This window comes from Rhinatrema bivittatum, chromosome 3 (genome assembly GCF_901001135.1).
Source record: "Rhinatrema bivittatum chromosome 3, aRhiBiv1.1, whole genome shotgun sequence".
NCBI lineage: Eukaryota > Metazoa > Chordata > Amphibia > Gymnophiona > Rhinatrematidae > Rhinatrema > Rhinatrema bivittatum.
Window position 1 is genome coordinate 536,643,018 of NC_042617.1, and position 19,502 is coordinate 536,662,519.

Genomic DNA, 19,502 nt, shown 5'->3' on the forward strand with positions numbered 1-19,502 from the left:
GTGAACCTTGGGTTTTCCACACTCCATGCCCTTATGCACCAGCGACCTGAGGGTGTCCTGCTGCTGTTGAGGCAGCTGTTTGGCCACTTCTTGAACCTGCTTCCAGAGGTTCTGTGAGTATTAGCTCATGTAGAGCTGATAGGAGGTGGTGCCGGCAATGAGCATGGCTCCCTGGAGTACTTTGCTCCCAAGAGCGTCCATTGCCCTGTGATCTATCCCTGGGGGCACTGAGGTGTGGGTCCGAGAACACTTGGCCCTCTTGAGGATGGATTCGACCACCACCGACTGGTGCAGCAGCTGATGTTTCTCGAATCCGGATGCCTTCTGGATGAGGTAAACCCCAACCGCCTTCCTGTTCATGGGAGGTACTGTGAGGGGGTGTTCCCAGATCCTCAGCAGCAATTCCTTAAGGATCTTGTGCACAGGGACCACCATGAACTCTTTAGGAGCCTCCACGAACTGGAGAATTTCCAGCATTTTGTGCCTGGCATTCTCCTCTGTCAACAACTGAAAGGAGATGGCATAAGCCATTGTCTGCACAAAACCTGTAACGGTTAAGTCCTCTGGGGGGAGACCCTCCAAGTTCTCTGAGGAGGAATCTGCAGTTATACAGGGGTCATATGGAGCCTCATCCTCACTGTGGTCCACAGGGGATGGGGCCCTAGATGCTATGCCTTCGTCCAGAGGCAATGGCACCGGTAGCATCGGTGCCGGCCACAGTGAAGCTGGATGGGGGGCTACAAGCCTCTGTGTTCCTGCTGGCCTCTGTGGGGCTTCCTTGGAGGAGAAACTGGCAAAGACCACTGTATTGGTCGGGAGAAGCAGTGCCGCATTGATGGCATCCCAGGAACTGACACCAGCTAGGTCTGTAATGCACTGATGAACACATTGAGCCACTCCAGCAGTGGTTCCAAAACGTAGAGTGCAGGTGTTGGTGTCATAGGCCCAATCCTCTGCAGTGCTCGTTCTACTGCTAGCTGGACTCGCCACTCCATCTCTTCCTTGAAAGTTGCCGATGCCAACACCGATTGGGAGGCAGGAGGAGTGGCCAGATCTTCCTCAGATCCCCGAGGTGGATCGGCGACTGGCACAAAGACCAGTGGAGACCGTCACGGTCCCCAGCATTGATTTGAGGATTGGCACTCCTCGCCATGGGGTCACTTCAGGGACATCAAGGCATGAGCCGGCGCCTCCCCAAGCCTGGCAACATGCATCGAAGGTGACCAGTGCCAATGCTTCCTTGTGGTGCTTGGCCCGGTCTTTCCCAGGTGCTGAGGTCACAGACAACAACCCGACATCCTCAAACTGAAAGAAAACAGCACCCCTATGCGCTGGCAGCATCGACAGAACTGAAGGCCCTGTTGATATCGATGGTGTAGTGTCCATCAGTGTGGCTCCAAGGTCCAGATGAAACCAATGTTGACGTCAATGGCTCGGCTTTCTTGACCCAAAGAGTTTCTCCATCTTATTGAGTCGAGCGCGATGTCCCTTAGGTGTCATCTTGGCGCACATGCAGAAACCCCGGATATCATGCTATGGCCCTGGCAGAAGACGCACATCTTGTGAGGGTCCATGATGGACATGGTCATCGGGCACTGGGGGCATCATCAAAAACCAGACAAGGCCATGATGAATGAAAAGAAGGGAAGTAAAACGAAAGCAATGACGGCGGGCGGTCAAAGCCGGCAGACACCGAGGCACCACCGCCATGGGGGGAATGATAGCGAAAAGAAACTTAACAAGAATGCCAAAACACCTGACTAAGGAACCTATGGAGAGGAACCGAGAGGGACCTGGCATCAATAGAAATGTGAAAAAAACAAAAATAACTGATGAAATGTTTTCCAAAGGCAATTTTCAAGAAAAAAGCCAAGAGCTCACTTAACCATGAGGTGAAAGCTCTGCAGAAAAAAAGAAACTGAAGAGGAACCCCGCATGTATGCATGGTATAGGGCAGTGGTTCTCAACCAGTATGTCACCAAGGGGAAGAAGGTGGGTCACCAAAAATTTGACATAGCAAGCCTATGCTTTCTACAACAGCCACATGTGCTTACTGCTTGAGGAGAGTGCAGAGTAAGGAGTTGGTACTTGAAATTCCTCATCACCCCTCCCTGTTGCTGCTTTTCCCTCAATCCTGGCAATCACTGCCACTACCAATCCAAGCCATAAATGCTGCAGTATGCTATATTGTGCCCTGCAATCCCACCTCCCCCTTCCCTCCCCTCCCCCCCTTCTTGGAGCTTCAGTTTTTCTCTATATGCTTGTTTATAATTTATGGTCTTTTATTCTGTATTAGATAAGTCAGTCTGCCTTCTGCATGTTTGACAGAGGTGAGGGATTCTGCTAACTAGGATGTAGATTCTGTGTAGGAATCTACAGCAGTCTGGCTTTCTTTGCTTTTCCAATAGTAAGCGTACTGTGCTCTATATTTGCAGTCTTGCTTTTCCATAATAGGTAAGGTTGTTGCTGTTCCAGTCCTGCGTGTTAGTGCTCTTTTGATATGGCTGGTATGCTATATAATTTCTAAATGTCTTTTTAGCAGGTTTTCGTGTTATTTCACAAATTGGAAGACAGGGAAAGGATTTTGAAGTATTATTACTGAGGGGATATCAGAATTTGAATATATTTTTTATATGGTGAGTTGAAAGGGGAAATTTCCTAACTCTGCTCTGTAAAAACTCCAGAAGAGGTCAGAACTTTGAGGTTGACAGTAAAATGAATGAGAGTTTGTCTGTATCGAAAAACAGTGTGCTGCATATGCATATCAGTCCCAGATTTCTCACTGATGCAGTAAGCAAAGATTAAACTTTTTGTGAAAACAATAACATTTAATAATGATATTTTATAAGCAGTTATTGAAATTAAAGAGTGTTATCTTTCTCCTGCATCATTTTCAACAATAAAATATCTAGGATTTTTTTTTTTTTAGTATAGATGTTAAATGTAGTGTGTAATGTGTCACGCTTGTGAGCATCATCTGTCGGATATCAGGTCAGAAAAAAGGTTGAGAACCACGGGTGTAGGGCATGCTGGGCATGCTCAGTGTGCCTAGTCAGAGTTCCAGAAACTTTGACATAAGTTTTCCGTGCTGGGCTCCATCCAATGATGTCACCCATGTGTGAGGACTAACATCCTGCTTGTCCTAGGAGAATGGCAGTTACTACTTTAACTGCAAGCATAGGGGGTAGCCTTCACGGAGCGGCAGTTACTACTGTAAGCAAATTGCTGGGTAGACCGGATGGACCATCTGGTCTTTGTCTGCCGTCATTACTGTGTGTGTGTGTGTGTGTGTGTGTGTGTATGTATATATATATATATGTATATATATGTTATGTGATTGTGCATGTATATCTGTAGAGAGTGAGATGTCATGGATTCGGAACATGAGCCTTACAGCAGTAGAAAGCCTCTGTTAGCTGAAAACTGATGCATGATTTGCCTGCTTAAACCCAAATAAAGAATAAGTGAACGTGGTTTGAAAATTGTATTAAAAATTCTTTGGTGGCAAACACTTGTGCCAGTAAAGGTCTTTCTGAATCATTCTCTTATAGCTCCGCCGTAGACAGGAAGTGTTGGTACCCTTGGAGTCTCTGACCCTTTGGCACTGGGGGGGGGGGGAGGGGGGGAGCTGCTGGCATCATCCGGGTTCGCTGCTTTGCTTAGCAGTGCTTGGAATCTTAAAGGTGTTTTTTATGTGCAGGCGAAGGGGGCGCTGTTGGACTCCATAGATAAATACATCCGGGAGAAAATCACCCTGGCAGCGCAGGCCATCTCCAAGTCAGCTGCCGAGAAGATCAGCGACAACGACGTCATCCTGGTGTATGGATGGTACGTGAGATGGAGCGGGGGGGGGGGAAGGGAGAGCAGCCCCCCCGGAAGCACTAATTGATTGGAAAGGAGAGAGATGTGGGGGTGGGGGTGGGGGGGGCTGAACGTCTGCTTGTAGGAGGGTGACTGCACACTGAGCTTAATATAAAACCATTCGGTGCGAGCAGATTCCACGGGTACTTTTTCCCCAGTGAACACCCAGATTAAACCTTTACCTTCTTTTCATGCAGGCAGTGAAAATGGTGAATAGTGATAACTCATTTATTTTTGTTTCTGATGCTTTTTGCATTCTGTGAGGAGCGTGCTGTAGCAGTTCTCTATACGGTTCCTCCCAGAGCCTTTTTATTTCCATTTTTTTTGGGGGGGGGGGGGATGGTCTGTCACACTTGGTTTAGATCACCGTGTTACAGGTAGAGAGTTGGTATATTGTGTTGCTCCTGAAATTTCCAGTGCTGAGAGGCAGGAGGTCCGCTACATCTCAGCCCTGAAATTCCCAGAGCTGGGGAGGGGGGAGGGAGGGGCAATAGGTTGGTGCACCTGACTGCCTTGCAAAATGGGAGGGAGGTCTCGGGGGAAGCAGGAAATTGCCATTGGCCAAACTTCCCTTTCTGCATCGCACGGACATGGTGGCGGCTGTAATGTTGGATCCTGCTCCTTATTGTGCCCAAGGAAGCCCCTGCTTGGATCGAGGGGGAGGGGGAGAGTTTGAGAGGTCATTGCTGTATGGGTGGGATTGCAGCTGGATAGAAGGGAGGAGGTATGGAAAAACAGCTTCTGATGAGAGAAAAGGGCTGACTGCTGGCACCGACACTTTGTCCTTTAAGGCGGGCAATTGTGCACCCTGGGGCAAAGACGGAGCAGGCGGGCTTTGCACCAGGTCTCAGAAAATACGCACGGACTTTGACTTTGAATCTTGCCGTGGGTACCGGGTGCGCATGGTCACTTACTCCTGCGTTTTCTGCAGGTAGGATTTTGCCGGAAAATTACACGCAAAGATTTGAAAATGCCATCCATGCGCGTATTTTTCCTCTCCCAACGTAAACATGCCCCCAGGAAAGCCGCCCCCCCCCCCCCCCCCCCCAATGCTACTAAAAAAGCATGTGCGATGTGGAACGTGCGGCCTTTAAGCGGTATTGAGGATGTGCTGTTTTCAAAAGGCCTTTGCCCCTTGTTTAACAGATAATCCCACAAACATTGGAAACAAGTATACCTAGAACCCCTGCAGGATGAAATACAAATCGCTTATCATCCATCAGACCCGTCTGGACGGATGGGTTTTTCTCCCCTACCAGTAGATGGAGACAGAGAAGGAAAACTTAGGTATACACTTCCTGTGCCACCTGCAGTCATTCAGTACTCTCGGTCTCCAGCAGATGGCAGGAGTGTCCATCCTGCTGGTGAAGGAATAAGGGCTCCCAGGGATGTTAGGTCCTACTATGGGGCCATCCTCCTGATGAAACAGGGGTCATGCAGAGGGGGGTCAGCTTGTACCCTAGTGATTGAGGGAGGGTTTGAAAGTCAGTGGGCTTTTGACTCCTCCTTTCCCTGACCTCTCTTTTTCTCCTCTGGAGTGCTCCGTGGTCTTGTTCCTGCTTTCAGGGAAGTCTTGAGTTTGTTTTTTTTTTAATTTGATTTGCTACTTGCTCTTCAGAGCTAATATTCCTTTAAGAACTTAAAAAAAAATAAAAAATTGAGCAAGGGCCTGCATGGAGAAAAGGGAAACAGGTAGCGGCATTCAGAGGCTCTGAGCTGACCGGCTGTGCGCTCCGCAGTAAGGGGCTAGAGGGCCAGGAGCTTGCAGCTTGGGGAAAGAAGGATTAAGAAGCAGAGCTGGGTGAGTTATTAAGCCGCATGGCTAAATGTGGGAGGGGAGCGTTTTTTTGTTTGTTAGAGGAATACTTAGCATCTGCAGGTGGCACAGTAACTTATGTATCTAGTGGTGCAGTAAAGTTTTTCTTCTGCTGATAGGGGAGAAAAACCCATCCATCTGATAGGATTAAAGGAAAGAGAAATAGGTAAGAAACCAATTTTCCCATCTTGTTATCAAAGTCAGAATAAGAGGGCTAAACACACAATGCATGAAGGAGGTCTCTGAGGGGATAGAAATCGTCTGATTTGAAGTCACAGTGTCCGCTTTCTTTAGCAGAGTTGACAGAAGGCGTAATCTTCGGTGATGTCACGTCTTTTCCATCAGGTCTTGCTGTATTTGATCATTGTTTTCCACTCTGGGACCATGCTAGTAAATTGTTAGTGACACTGCCTGAGGTGTGTGCAAATTTCTGAAGGATGTGCGTTGTGCTCAGCTCCTCTCTAGTGAATTACACGCTGTGCGACGCCCACGCCAACGGCCGCAAGTTCCGCGTGATCGTGGCAGACAGTCAGCCGCGCCTGGAGGGCCGCGAAACACTGCGCAGGCTGGTGCGCAAAGGAATCCATTGTACCTATGTCATGATTACGGCAATATCCTATGTTTTACGAGAGGTGAGTTGAGGAAGGACAATCTCAGCTATTTTAGCTGAGAGGGCACCAAGAGGAGACTGGGAAAGAGATGGAGGGAGGGACCCTGCTTTTTGATGGTGAGAGAGGGAGGGATGGGTCCTCTGTATGCCTTAATCTTGAACTGGTGTCCGTGACTGTGCTTTGGTGAAGATTTGAGGTGCTGTGGGTCAACATCCCTGCTAGGTGTTTTGTGCTTGGTAACTCAGATGGTTCCCCTAAGCTCCATGATTTATTAAGATCCCTATAGCTCCATTTTACACATCCTGGTACTAAATATGCATTTATGCATAACTCTCCAATCGTTATTGCAAGCGTACATGTTTAGTCCTATATAATCCAACAATGGAATTGCCTAATGCACAAAGTACATTTTTGTTACAGCAGAAATAAGAGGTATTTTCATTTATATTTCCTGGTTTTGTTACTTTTCCTAGCATGTAAATGTTTTCAGGTTACAGTAATGAGGTTAGGCTTATGCTGTCTGGGTGAATTTGTAATTAAGAGGAAAATCCCTCAAGCCTCTTTTGCAAGGCTTCCTCCCCCTAGCTCCTTGCTCCAGAGGCGGTGATTTCTCCAGGCGTGTTTCTCATATCCACGCGGGGCTGGGTACGGAAGCTTGTAACAGCTTTGAGTTGGGCGTCTACACCATAGCCTTAGTCTTTCACCCTTGCAGGGGTTGATTAGGGGGACCAGTTGTCGTTCCCTTTCTGGCCACTGTAGTGGGGACTCCCCATTTCAAATCTTTGTAACCAGCATTAGTTTGGTGGTTGCTGGCCATTCTCTTTTGCTGATCAACTCAGTTTGATTCCAGATTGGCAGGAAAAGGACAATTCTTTGGCCTGTTCCATGGGTCCCTTCGTGGGAAGTTGATGTGCTGTCCATTTGGCACCTCCTGTGGGTTACTATCCTTGTAGTTTCTGCTTAGTGCTGCCTGTGTGCAGAGCACACTATAAAGTGTAATATCCATAGGTCAGTTCAGGCATACCATAAATGATTAACAGTCGTACAGAGAGGAGGGAGCTCCCTGCCTCCCCCCCCCCCCCCCCCCCCCCCAAATCTTCCACTCTCATAGCTGTTTCCACTTCAGGCTTTGTTTCTGCTGCTGTCATCTGTCATTGTTTTAGATGTAAACCTGCCTTTCCACGGAAAGAGCTAAAGGTGAGGAACAATGAGCAAAAATATACAATGTAAGTGCACAACATAATAAATCTAATAAGACAATAAATATTACAATAAAATACAATATATTAATGAAGGGCCCAGAATTGACTTATTATAAATGAGCAGAGCTGACGTGTCATGAGTTTATCGAACAGATATTCCATTGCTTCCCTGGACGTGCGCTGCGTCTGGCCCTGGTAACCAGAGTGCAGTAGTGAATTGTAGACCCCCAACATGCTTTTTTGCTTCAACTGGTGACCATTATTTTGTCTCCCCAATGCACAGGTCTCCAAAGTATTTTTGGGCGCCCATGCACTGCTGGCCAATGGCTATGTGATGTCCCGGGTGGGCACTTCCCAGATCGCCCTGGTAGCTAAAGCATACAACGTGCCAGTCCTGGTGTGCTGCGAGACATACAAGTTCTGTGAGCGTGTGCAGACTGATTCCTTTGTTTCCAATGAGCTGGGTAAGGGCCGCGTGCTGCCATCCCTGTCATGCCCCTCTCTGGCATGGGAGGTTCCTGTCATTCCTTCTGCATCTTTGGGGTCCTTTGGAGCTTTTGGTTTGCCTGTATATGATGGAATGGGAGTTGGAGCACACTTTTATTTGCTCAGCCTGTGTGGAGGTCACATGCACCCCCATCGGAGCCAGCTGAAACTCAACATGCATAGAGGGCACTGCTTGCAAACTTGGCCTCGGTAGATGAATTGGGAAGTTGTTAAATGTAAGAACATTAGAATTGCCATATTGGGTCAGAGCAAGGGTCCATCAAGCCTAGTATCCTGTTTCCAACCAAGGCCAATGCAGGTCACAAGCACTTGGCAAGAAACCAAATAATAGATAGATTTTATGTTGCTTACACCCAGGGATAAGCAGTGGCTTTCCCCAAGTCTACCTGGTTAATAACAGTTTATGAACTCTTCCTTCAGGAACCTTTTTTAAACCCAGATACATTAACTGCCTTTACCGCATCCTCTGGCAATGAATTCCAGAGCTTAATTATGCATTGAGTGAAATTCCACCCGCTCCTGATCCTGGCAGTGATTGTACACAGTGAATGTAAATTAGCAGCAATTTATTTTTATTCTTTAAAATGTAAAAAAAAAAATAAAAAAAATCTGTGCTTCCAGGTCTGTTTTAGAAGTTGGAATAACAAGATTCTATTTTTTTTTTCCAAGTGGCAAAGTATTCCTTAGTAGTCAAATACATTAAGTGACGTCAAAATCTTAACATGATGCACTAAGAACAAGAGGTGCTTTCTGCTCATATTACGGCTTGCCATTACCCCCACCTACTTTAACTATCACACGGGCCGATAAAGTCCGCGGGAGAGCGGACAAACGCCTGCTCTCCTGGCGCACACACCGGCCCTTCGCCGGTGCGCGCGATTCTCTATTTAAATTAGGTGATGCGGTAGATCCGGGTAAAAGGAGGCGCTAGGGACACTAGCGCGTCCCTAGCGCCTCCTTTTTGACAGGAGCGGCGGCTTTCAGCGGGTTTGACAGCCGACGCTCAATTTTGCCGGCGTCGGTTCTCGAGCCCGCTGACAGCCACGGGCCAAATTCAATTTTTTTTTTTTTTTTTTAACTTTTCGGGACCTCCGACTTAATATCGTTATGATATTAAGTCGGAGGGTGCACAGAAAAGCAGTTTTTACTGCTTTTCTGTGCACTTTCCCAGTGCCGGAAGAAATTAGCGCCTACCTTTGGGTCGGCGCTAATTTCTGAAAGTAAAATGTGCGGCTTGGCTGCACATTTTACTTTCTGTATCGCGTGGGCATACCTAATAGGGCCCTCAATATGCATTTGCATGTTGAGGGCGCTATTAGGTGCCGTGGGTTGGACGCGCGTTTCCCCCCCCCCCCTTACTGAATAAGGGGTAAGGGAAAACGCGTGTCCAAGAGCAGGCTAACAGTGCGCTCCATCGGAGCGCACTGTATTGTATCGGCCTGACAGTCAATACCTGCACCTCACATAGCAGTGGGATTAGCTTTGTTCACTGCTCTGCAGTCACAGCAGACAGGGAAACCACTGCCCAATGCAGAAACCTCTGGGTGTCCAAGGACACTCCCCCTCCCCCAAGGCACATCCCAAATTAAGAAAAAAAAAACCACAGTGGAGAAAAAGCACGCACCACAATTGTCATAGAGACCAAAAAAGTGTAGGAGAAAATGGAGCACAATTATACATAGTCTAACACCAGTTCTGAAAAAAAAAACCTAATCAAAAAACCACACTGACATGGCCATGCTTTGGTAAATTTGCCTGCATCAGCGATAAACCTTGGAACATTTTCTTAAAACTATGTGAATTCAAATAAGATAAATTAAACAATTACAAGAATCAAATTCAGGACATAAAAAAGATACCATCCAACCAGTGCAAGGTCCTGGTGTGCTGCGTCACTTCAGACAAGAGTCTGTGTCATTCCTGCATAGTGAAAATCCATTAATATAATATAATATATGTTTCCTTTTTAAGCACACTTAGGGCTGGATTTTAAATGCCCTGCGCGCGTAAATCCAGCTGGATTTACGCACGCAGGGCCCTCTCGCGCCGGCGGCCTATTTTGCATAGGCCGCCGGCGCGCACAGAGCCCCAGGACGCGCGTAAGTCCCAGGGCTTTGTAAAAGGGGCGGGTCGGGGCGTGTCGCGGCATTTCGGGGGTGGCGACGCGGGCGTGGTTTCAGCCCGGGGGTGTTCCGGGGGCGTGGCCGCGGCCTCCGGACCAGCCCCCGGGACCGGAACACGGAGCGGGGCTGCCGGCCGGCGCCCGCAAAGGTGGGGGGGGGGGGGGTTTAGATAGGGCCGGGGGGAGTGGGTTAGGTAGGGGAAGGGAAGGTGCGGGGAGGTGGAGGGAACGGAGGCAGGCTGCACGGCTCGGCAAGCGCAGGCTGCCGATTTTGGGCAGCCTTGCGCGCGCCGACCCCAGATTTTAATGGATACACGCGGCTACGCGCCTGTCTATTAAAATCCTGCGTACTCTTGTTCGCGCCTGGTGCGTGAACAAAAGTACGCGTTCGCGCACATTTATAAAATCCGGCCCTTAGGGTTTACCCCTAACACAGGCAGATTTCCTGAGACATGGTTAGGTCAGGGTATTTTTTTTATTTTTTTTTTTTTTAAGCAATTGATGAGAATCGGTTGGTTTGACCTTTACTTTTAAATATCATGGTTATTTATAACAGTATGTTTGATTTATCATTTGTGGTTTTTAAAACGGATTATTTTACATCCTGTTCCTTGAGACTGTAGGCTAGCTGTTCTTGTATTCTCTCACATCTAGTAGCTTAGTGGTTAGAGCAGTGGGCTATGAACCACGAGACCAGCGTTCGAGTCCCACTTATGGCTCCTTGTGACCTGGGGCAAGTCGCTTTACCCTCCATTGCCTCAGGTACAAAACTTAGATTGTAAGCCTCTGGGGACAGGGAAATACCTACAGTACCTGAATGTAATCCCCATTGAAGTGTTGATTAAAGTCCGAAAAGGAATATATATTGTATTTTTCGCTGCATAAGACACACTTGACCATAAGACGCACCTAGGATTCAGAGGGGGAAAATTAAAAAAAAAAAAAAAATGTTGTGCTAAACCGGCTCTGTCCCCGGGGAGTCTGCGTCTTATGGAGCAAATTAGGGGAATGCATAACTTTTTTTTTTCCCCCATTTTGTTTTCAGGTCTGGGGAGGGCCATTTTGGTCCACTCTCCAGATCAGAAAACATTTATCTTTCTCTGGGACCCCCCCCTCCCAAAATAAAAAAACCCATCCCAACCCTTTAAATTAATTAACAACCCCCCACCCTCCTGACCCCCCCCCCTCCAAGACCTACCAAATTAATTTACTACAACTCCCCACCCTCCTGAAACCCCCCCCAAGACCTGCCAAAAGTCCCTGGTGGTCCAGTGGGGGTCCGGGAGTGATCTCCTGGGCTTGGGCTGTCGGCTGCCAGTAATCAAAATGGCGCCGACGGCCCTTTGCCCTTACTATGTCACTGGGGCCGACCAATGGCAGCGGTAGCCCGTGTGACATAGTAAGGGCAAAGAGCCGTCGGCTGGCAGTAATCAAAATGGCGCCGACGGCCCTTTGCCCTTACTATGTCACAGGAGGCAAAGGGCCGTCGGCGCCATTTTGATTACTGGCAGCCAACGGCCCAAGCCCAGGAGATCGCTCCTGGACCCCCGCTGGACCACCAGGGACTTTTGGCAGGTCTTGGGGGAGACAGGAGGGTGGGGGGGTTTTGTTAGATTTTTAACTTTTTTTATATATTCGCTCCATAAGACGCACATACATTTTCCCTCCACTTTTGGGGGGAAAAAAGTGCGTCTTATGGAACGAAAAATACGGTATATATAAAAAAAATAATCATACATATGGAAAGGTTGCCCTGTCCTATGAAAAAAATACAGCAGGGCCTAGGTTCTGCAGTGGGCATTTTAAAAGGTTTCCCCCATCTAAAATCAGAGTGTACCTGGGGCCAGGAGGCAAGAAAAAGATTGAATCCGTAGGAAGGGCCTTGTCCTGAGGTGCGAGATTCCTCAGGCACGCCTCTGTGAATCTGCTCTTGTGGCCTCACATTACACAACTCTAGCAAGCCGGGGTACTCACCAGAAGCAGAGGCACTGCTTGCTGAACTTGCAGCTCTTGTTTCTCTTGAGCTCGTGAATACAAATCTCTCAGCGCACATCTTTCAGTGTAATCATTTAAACCAAGGGAAACGCCGTGTTGAGAGGGGAGGAAGGGGTCCAATGTATCTTGCTGTTAGGAAAAGGAAATAAAATGTGATGTGGTAAACGCTTAATAAAACATTAACCTCGTTAAGCAAGCCCATTAAATCCAGAGGTAAATGGGGGTGGGGAGAAGAACAGCTTCCCTTCCTCTCCAAAGTAAAATGTAGGGAGAAAACAAGAGAATTCATAAGAGAAAATAAATGGGAAAGGTCCTTTCACTATTGGGGGTGGTGTCGTTCATTCTATGGAGTAAAAACTTTAAAGGGCAACAGCCTATAATACATACAGGAACCTACCAATGCTATATCAAGCTACCCTTGATCTGGCCCTACAGAAAGTCATCCTACCCCCACCCTTCCCTTCCCATCTAAGATATTACCTGTGTGGAGGAAGGGCAGAAGGAGGGACTGGAAGGAGGAGCACTGAGAAGTTGAGATGACTCGCTCTGGGTCACGCAGTGAGCGCTGGGGGGGGGGGGTGTTTGGGTATCTTGGTGTCACTGTATGAAAAGGTACACAGAGAATACCTTTACAAGTTCTGCTCCAGGGATGTGACCCAAGCCAACTTAAGCCACTCACAGGAAAGGGAATCCTGGTCCCAGCGTGTTTCCCCTACCAGGGGGGGTTAAGAGGTGAGGGCCCCAGAGAGAAGAAAGAATCATGAACCATGGGAAAACGGCTTAGGTTTAACTGCCACATCCTTATTTCAGAGGCTGCTGATGTAGGCAGGCCTTTTTTTCTCGCTTTGTGTTGGAATTAATAAATTAATTTCCCGGGGTGTGGGCCACTCTCCTGGCTTTACAACACTGCTTTGTGCGCTAAATGCTAGGGAATGTGCTGCAGCCGAGTGAGCGTGAAAGTCACCCTGCCCTTCATGCAGCCATACCAAACCCTTTCTTCCTGCCTCTTCCCTCTTTTACAGATGACCCCGATGACCTCATTGTGACCCGGAAGGGAAAAGCCCAACTGGAAAACTGGCAGCAAAACTCATCTTTGCGTCTTCTAAACCTGGTGTACGATGTTACGCCCCCTGACCTGGTGGACTTGGTCATCACAGACCTGGGAATGATTCCATGTACCTCAGTCCCCGTGGTCTTGCGTGTGAAAAACGTGGAGCAGTAGTTGGGGGGGGGGGGGGGGGGTGGTATTTGTACTTCACTTGAATAAACCCATGATGTAGCGCCGTTGTTGTACCGTTGCTTTGCATTATTACTTTTTAGCGATGCTCTGTGTATCTCCAGAAGAGGCCCCCCCCCAGTGTCCACTGTACATTTGGTTGCAGATTCTCCTCTCTTCCCAAAACTTGTATTCGCCACGCCTATCTCTCAGGCAGCTGGCATCCAGCTGCTAAAGGATTGCAAAGCATGCTGAGTAGGTGATTTGGCAGGGTGAGGGCCTGAACAATAATAATTTCCGTACTTTTGGCCCTTAATTTGAACTTGTATAGCACCTTTCACACAGTCTTCCTTGAAGCACACTACAAATAGTCTATTGCAAACATGACACGTACCGGTCTCCCTGGGGTAGATGGCCTGGTAGCACGTTTTAGGGCATCTAGAACACTTGGTACCTTACCCCTGGAGGGAGGGGAGAGAGATGATTTGTGGTGGTGTTATTAGTTACACTCGGCAAGCCTGAGATGGTGACTTTTCTAAGGCCACACAGAGAGGCAGGGGGTTAGCCCTTGAATCTGTTGTCCCCCCAGCCAGAGCACATGGCCGTGGGTGGTACCAGCGTGGATCCTGCAGCCTCTCAGATTAAGGTGGTTGTATTTTTTATAAAATATTTACAAAGTTTAAACATTCTGAGGAAAAGTCACCAACTGCTTCCAGAACTAGAACGGGAAAAAGTGCTGTTCTAGGAACAAGGAATTGAGCAAGACAGTCTGGGGCCATAATAAATCACAGAGTACAATGGAGGGGCCCTGGTGCCCGGGGGATAGGGTGTGGGGCTTGTCTAACTTCCCTGCAGTCCTCTCTTTATCCAGTTGAACCGTCTGCTTGTGTCATACATGTACGCGTGGCCCAGTTGAGGATTTGCAGGTGGGAGGAAGGGCATGGGCAGAGGACCAGAATAACTAGGAGGCTGGTTGAGTTTTAAGCTCGGTTCCACAGGACAGTAGTCCTCATTACAAATTCAGCAAGCAGGGTGGCACCTTAGCCAGACAGAGTGCAGGGATCTCGGCCGTGGTGTGGAGCACTGTGTGCCAGTGGTGCTTCCATAGCAACTGCTGATTCATTCCCAGGATCTAGAGGTCTTCCCTCTGGGAACAGATACCCTGTGTCAGGTGTGCCCTGTTTTCTGTCCAACTTTCGTAATTCCTGTCCTCCTCCACACTCTGTAGCAGTAGTTATTCAAAAGGGAGTCTCCGGCAACACTGATTTAAAAATAAGATCCAAGTCTGCTGAGCCGAGCAATAAGACATTGGATACACATTCTTCACAAGAACATTATCCAAGCAAAGTGGAGAGGGAAAAGAAACATCTGGGGTGCTGGCCTTGGGAATTATGGGATATAAGGCAGCTTGTGCTTAGTGTTATATGGGGATCTCCACAAGCCCAAGGGGACTTATGTTCTTTCCTTTCTGTCATGCCTCGTGCTTTTACCTGGCTCCCTTTGCCTTTGGACGAACAGACATGGAGACGTGAGGGGAAACCGCCTCTGAAGGCTGTGGGGCTGAAGCACGTGCCACGGATCTTAATAAACTTGCCGTCAGTGATGCTGAGGGATGACAGCTCGTGTTACAAAACGAAATTGCCATTTATTTTTTAATTCCGACTCTGCTGACTGGCCCCCCTCTTTTCTGTCCTTATAAAGGAGTAGTTGGGTAACAGCAGAGAGGTTGTGGTCCTGTCCTTCATCCTAGTCAGCTGGCATGCTCCCACAAGAGATTTCTGGCTGTAAAGTACAGCTTCAGCCGGGCTCTTAAAAGCAGAAAATAAGTACATTATTTCTTTGAACGTTTGGGGCTTGTTTCGGGGTAGTTGTATTCACCCAGCTGCCTTATGACCCTTTGCCAATCAAAAGGAATCTTCTGCGGGGGGCCATCTACTCCCTAACGGGCTGTGCGGGAGCTTGGAGTACCACGGGGCCGAGAGTGCAGAGCGAGCCCCAAATCGCAGGGGACCTATTTATTAATCAAAAGTCTCTTTCCATTGAGGAAAGGAGGGCAGGGGGAGTTTGTAAGAAGGAAGGGGTGCACTGACATTTCTTGACTTTTGTTTGCACTTATATTTTTGTGACAATGGAAAATTATATAAAATTAAAAGTATGTTATTTGAAGCTATGTTCAGTACCTTATTAATCTGTTGTATAGAGGAGGAGGAATAAGTGATTTGTATGTAGCACTCTGTTTACTTTGCAGTTACAGGCTGGAGCTCAGAACAGTCATAGAGTTTAATTTTCTACTAGCTGAAATACCATCGTAAATGACAGATTGTGTGGGGACTGAGTGGAGGAGTAGCCCACTGGTTAGAGCAGCGGGCTATGAGCCAGGGTTCAGTGCTGCCCCTTGTGAACTTGGGCAAGTCACTTTACCCTCCATTGCCTCGGGTACAAATCAGTGGCGTAGCCACGGGTGGGCCTGGGTGGGCAGGTGCCCACCCAACTTAGACCCAGGCCCACCCAACTGGCACCGGAACTGCAAGGCTGTCGCGGGATCCCATCCCCGCGACAGCGAACAAGAGAACCCACGCCTCGCGCACCATCACGGCACACATGGGGCAGCGCTGCTGCGGCCGTATGGCCAACCGGTCTTCCTGTTCGGGGGGGGGAGCGGAAGCGCCGCGCGCAGCTTCTGCTTCCTCCCCCAATGCAGGAAGATCAGCTGCCTCTCCTGCTGCCACCCGTTCTCCTGCTATCTTCGGGCCAAACGGCCCACCGAACTTCCTGTTTGGGGGTGGGGGAGCGGAAGTGCCGCGCACAGCTTCCGCTTTCTCCCCCAGAGCAGGAAGATCAGCTGCCTCTCCTGCTGCCACCGGACTCCTGCTATCTTCGGGCGTCGAGCCGATCTTCCTGCGGGGGGGGGGGGGGGGAAGCGGACGTTGTGCGCGGCGCTTCCGCTCCCCCCCCCCGACAGGAAGTTCGGCGGGCTGTACGGCCCAACGCCCGAAGATGGCAGGAGTCCGGTGGCAGCAGATCTTCCTGCTCTGGGGGAGAAAGCGGAAGCTGTGCACGTGCTTGAATGTGTATGTGTGGATGAGAATGGGAATGTGTGTGGGTGAAAACTGGAGCCTGGGTGTGTATGTGGGTGAGAATGGAAGCTTGAATATGTGGGTGAATGGGAGCTCGAATGTGTGTATGTGTGGTTGAGAATGGGAGCCTGGGTTTGTGGGTGGGTGAGAATGGGAGCTTGAATGTGTGTATATATGGGTGAGAATGAGAGCCTGGGTTTGTGTGGGTGGGTGAGAATGGAAGCTTGAATATGTGGATAAGAATGGGTGCTTGAATGTGTGTATGTGTGGGTGAGAATAGGACCTTAAATGTGTATATGTATGGATGAGAATGGGAGCTTGAATATGTGTGGGTGAGACTGGGAGCATGGGTTTGTGGGTGAAAATGGGAGTCTGGGTTTATGTGTGTGGGTGAGAATGGGTGCCTGGATGTGCGTCTGTGTGTGCATAAGAATATAAGCCTGGGGAGGGGTGAGAAAGTGAGAACTTGTATGTGTGTCTGCAGAGAATGTGAGCTGGGGGGGGGGGAGAGAGCAAGTGAGAGTGACAGCTTGAGTGTGTGAGAGGGAGTCTGTGAGAGAAAGTGTGTGTGTGTGTGTGTGGAAGGGAAGAAGACAGTAATAGAAGAAAGACACTGAAAAGGAATTAGGAAATGAGCTATAAGGGAAAAAATGGGAAAAAGAGACCAGGACCAACTGATTAGAAAAATACAAAGATCAGACAACAAAGGTAAAAATATATATCTATATTTTGAGATGTTAGCAATTTAAATATAAGCAACACAACCGCTCTCTCAAAATTTATGGACAGGTAGGAGCCGTGTATAAAATCGTAATAATAAGAAGGCTAAAGTACCACAAACCACCGTGAATTATGTTTGTATCATTAAGTAAACCTCATACTTAGGCGTAGATGTGAATGCTATGCTGCATAATTTGGCATTATTTATCAGTAAAAAAACAACTAGTAGACCTGCATGCCTACAGCCCACCCATGTTAACCTTGTGCCCACCCAAAAAAATCAATTCTGGCTACGCCACTGGTACAAATACAGATTGTAAGCCCTCTGGCGATAGGGAGACACCTCCAGTACCTGAATGTCATCCTCTTTGAAGTGCCTAAAAGGCGAACTATAAATCAATTAAATAATAGCAAACTGCTAGTGCTGGTGCAACGATCGCTTGTTTTCCTCTGGGCTCCCGAACGCGCACACACACCAAGGCGCTTCTTACATGCTTGTTAACCAGTGTTTGTAAAGTATAGATGGAGTCGGTGGTCCGGTGCTTGGGGGAAGAAGGTAATCTGATTTCTTTACAGGCTTTTGCTGCTCATTAGGAACTGTGCTATTCCTTTGAGGATACTGCAGAACAGTTCATTAAGATTGCTGTTGACACAGGGCCCTCTATAACTGTTTGGATTAGTGATATCACCATATTTGTAGATTGGTGTGGTTCTAAATGATGATGTAGTTCAAAATGATAATTTCACACCACATAATGGAAGTGGTAATAAACGCCAAATAGCCACTGTGGAGGTGTATTTCCAAGAAATGCCCATCTAGCCTCAGCCCAACACGGGACCGTCTTTTGAACTCAGTGGTTCTTCAGCAGGGTGCTATTCTTATACATTGGTCTAGAAATAAAAACAAAAAGGAAATCATTGAAATACAGAACTCATAAAAGCACTCTTACATCTCTGAATGGAGACTCACTTGCTTAATGGCGTCTGCCATAAATGTCAGCCCCAGTTCCCTGTACGTACCAGGATCAGTCCAGACTGCTGGGTTATGCCTCCCGTCCAGCAGATGGAGTCAAAGAGAAACTGAAAAGGCACCACTGATATACCCTGGTGCGCCCCCTGCGATCCTCCAGTATATCTCTGACTCCAGCAGATGAGAGAGCATAACCTTGCGGTCCTGATCTCCTGTAAATTGAATTGTGAAGGGATTTCCCTATCAGGTTTGACTTAATATAGAGGAGAAATCCTGTGACTAGATCAATTAGTGATTTGTACCTAATTTGGTAATAATAAGTGAAGCCATAGCAGGCAGGGCACTGCCCTACAGCCTTTTCCCGGGGTTTTTTTCAGTCTTACCCAGTGAGAGGAGGGGAGGATTAATCGGTGGGCCGGTCACTCTCCCTATCCGCCTCCTGAGAAGTTTCATTCCTCGGAGAAGAAAGTTTAGTCGGGTGTGCTACACCCCCTGCAGGCTCCACCAGCCACTTGTCTGTGAGGTACTTTAGCTGCCGGTGGCAGCGCTATTAAAAAAAAAAAAAAAAAAATTTAAAAACGAGGTAATTGTGTCCACTGCCTGCGTTCCTCACTGTGGTCTCCGGAAGGGGTGGCTTGTCACCCAGCCCTTACTCGCACCGTTTTTCGGTGTTAAAAACAAAAAAACCAAAAAAAACAAAACCATGCCCCAAGGCACTGTACGGCATGTGGGGAGCCGGGCCGTCGGCTCTCCCGCGAGGGCCTTTGCTCCCGGTGCCTTCCCGGGGGTGAGGGTTCCTCGCGGGGGTCAGCCGCGGCCGGGAGCTCCCCTTCCCCGCAGCGTGGGGCACGGCCAGCGTCGGCCAAATCTCGGCAGTCCGCGCTGCCGATACCGGGGGCGGCGGCCATTTTAGAAAATTCGGCGGCCATTTTAAATGACTCGGATCGCGATGCGGTTTCGTCAGAAGAAGGGGATGACTCCCCCCCCCTGTCCCCACCGGATCTTAGCCCCCGCGGGTTACCAGGGCCTGTTAATTTGCCACCTGTGGGAGCAAAAGGAGGTTCTTTGAAGAGGCCTCATCCCTTTTCCTCACAATTTGTACTTTTGCTCCACAAGGCTTATATGGAGGCCGAAGCGGAATGGGAGCAGGGTACTCCTGCCCCAGATAAACGGGGGAGACTTTCTACTGGTCTCTTTGGCTTGGGGGATGCAGCCCCGGCTCCTCCTCAACCTCCGCAGCAGGCTGCTCCAGCTCCTTCGGCTCCCCCTCCAAAACCTCCTCAGCATGTAGCTCCGGCCCCCCTTTCACAGGATCCGTCCACGCCGGATCCTGATATGGATGTAGGGGGTACGGACCCGGTTGAGGGGGATGATCCTCAGATACTCCGCTTATTTCATAAGGAAG

General features: G+C 48.7%; 1 protein-coding gene across 2 annotated transcripts in view; it reads left to right on the plus strand.

The window, feature by feature from the left end:
* The window catches only part of EIF2B4 (eukaryotic translation initiation factor 2B subunit delta), a 68,947-nt gene extending 53,451 nt beyond the window's left edge, over positions 1–15,496 (plus strand). For both annotated transcript variants that reach the window (XM_029596355.1, XM_029596354.1), the window contains exons 11-14: positions 3,701–3,828; positions 6,132–6,309; positions 7,774–7,954; positions 13,137–15,496. In XM_029596355.1, coding sequence (XP_029452215.1) covers positions 3,701–3,828; positions 6,132–6,309; positions 7,774–7,954; positions 13,137–13,336 — 687 coding nt within the window. In that variant the 3' untranslated portion in view covers positions 13,337–15,496. The remainder of the gene's footprint in view (positions 1–3,700; positions 3,829–6,131; positions 6,310–7,773; positions 7,955–13,136) is intronic.
* The last annotated feature ends 4,006 nt before the right edge of the window (positions 15,497–19,502 follow it).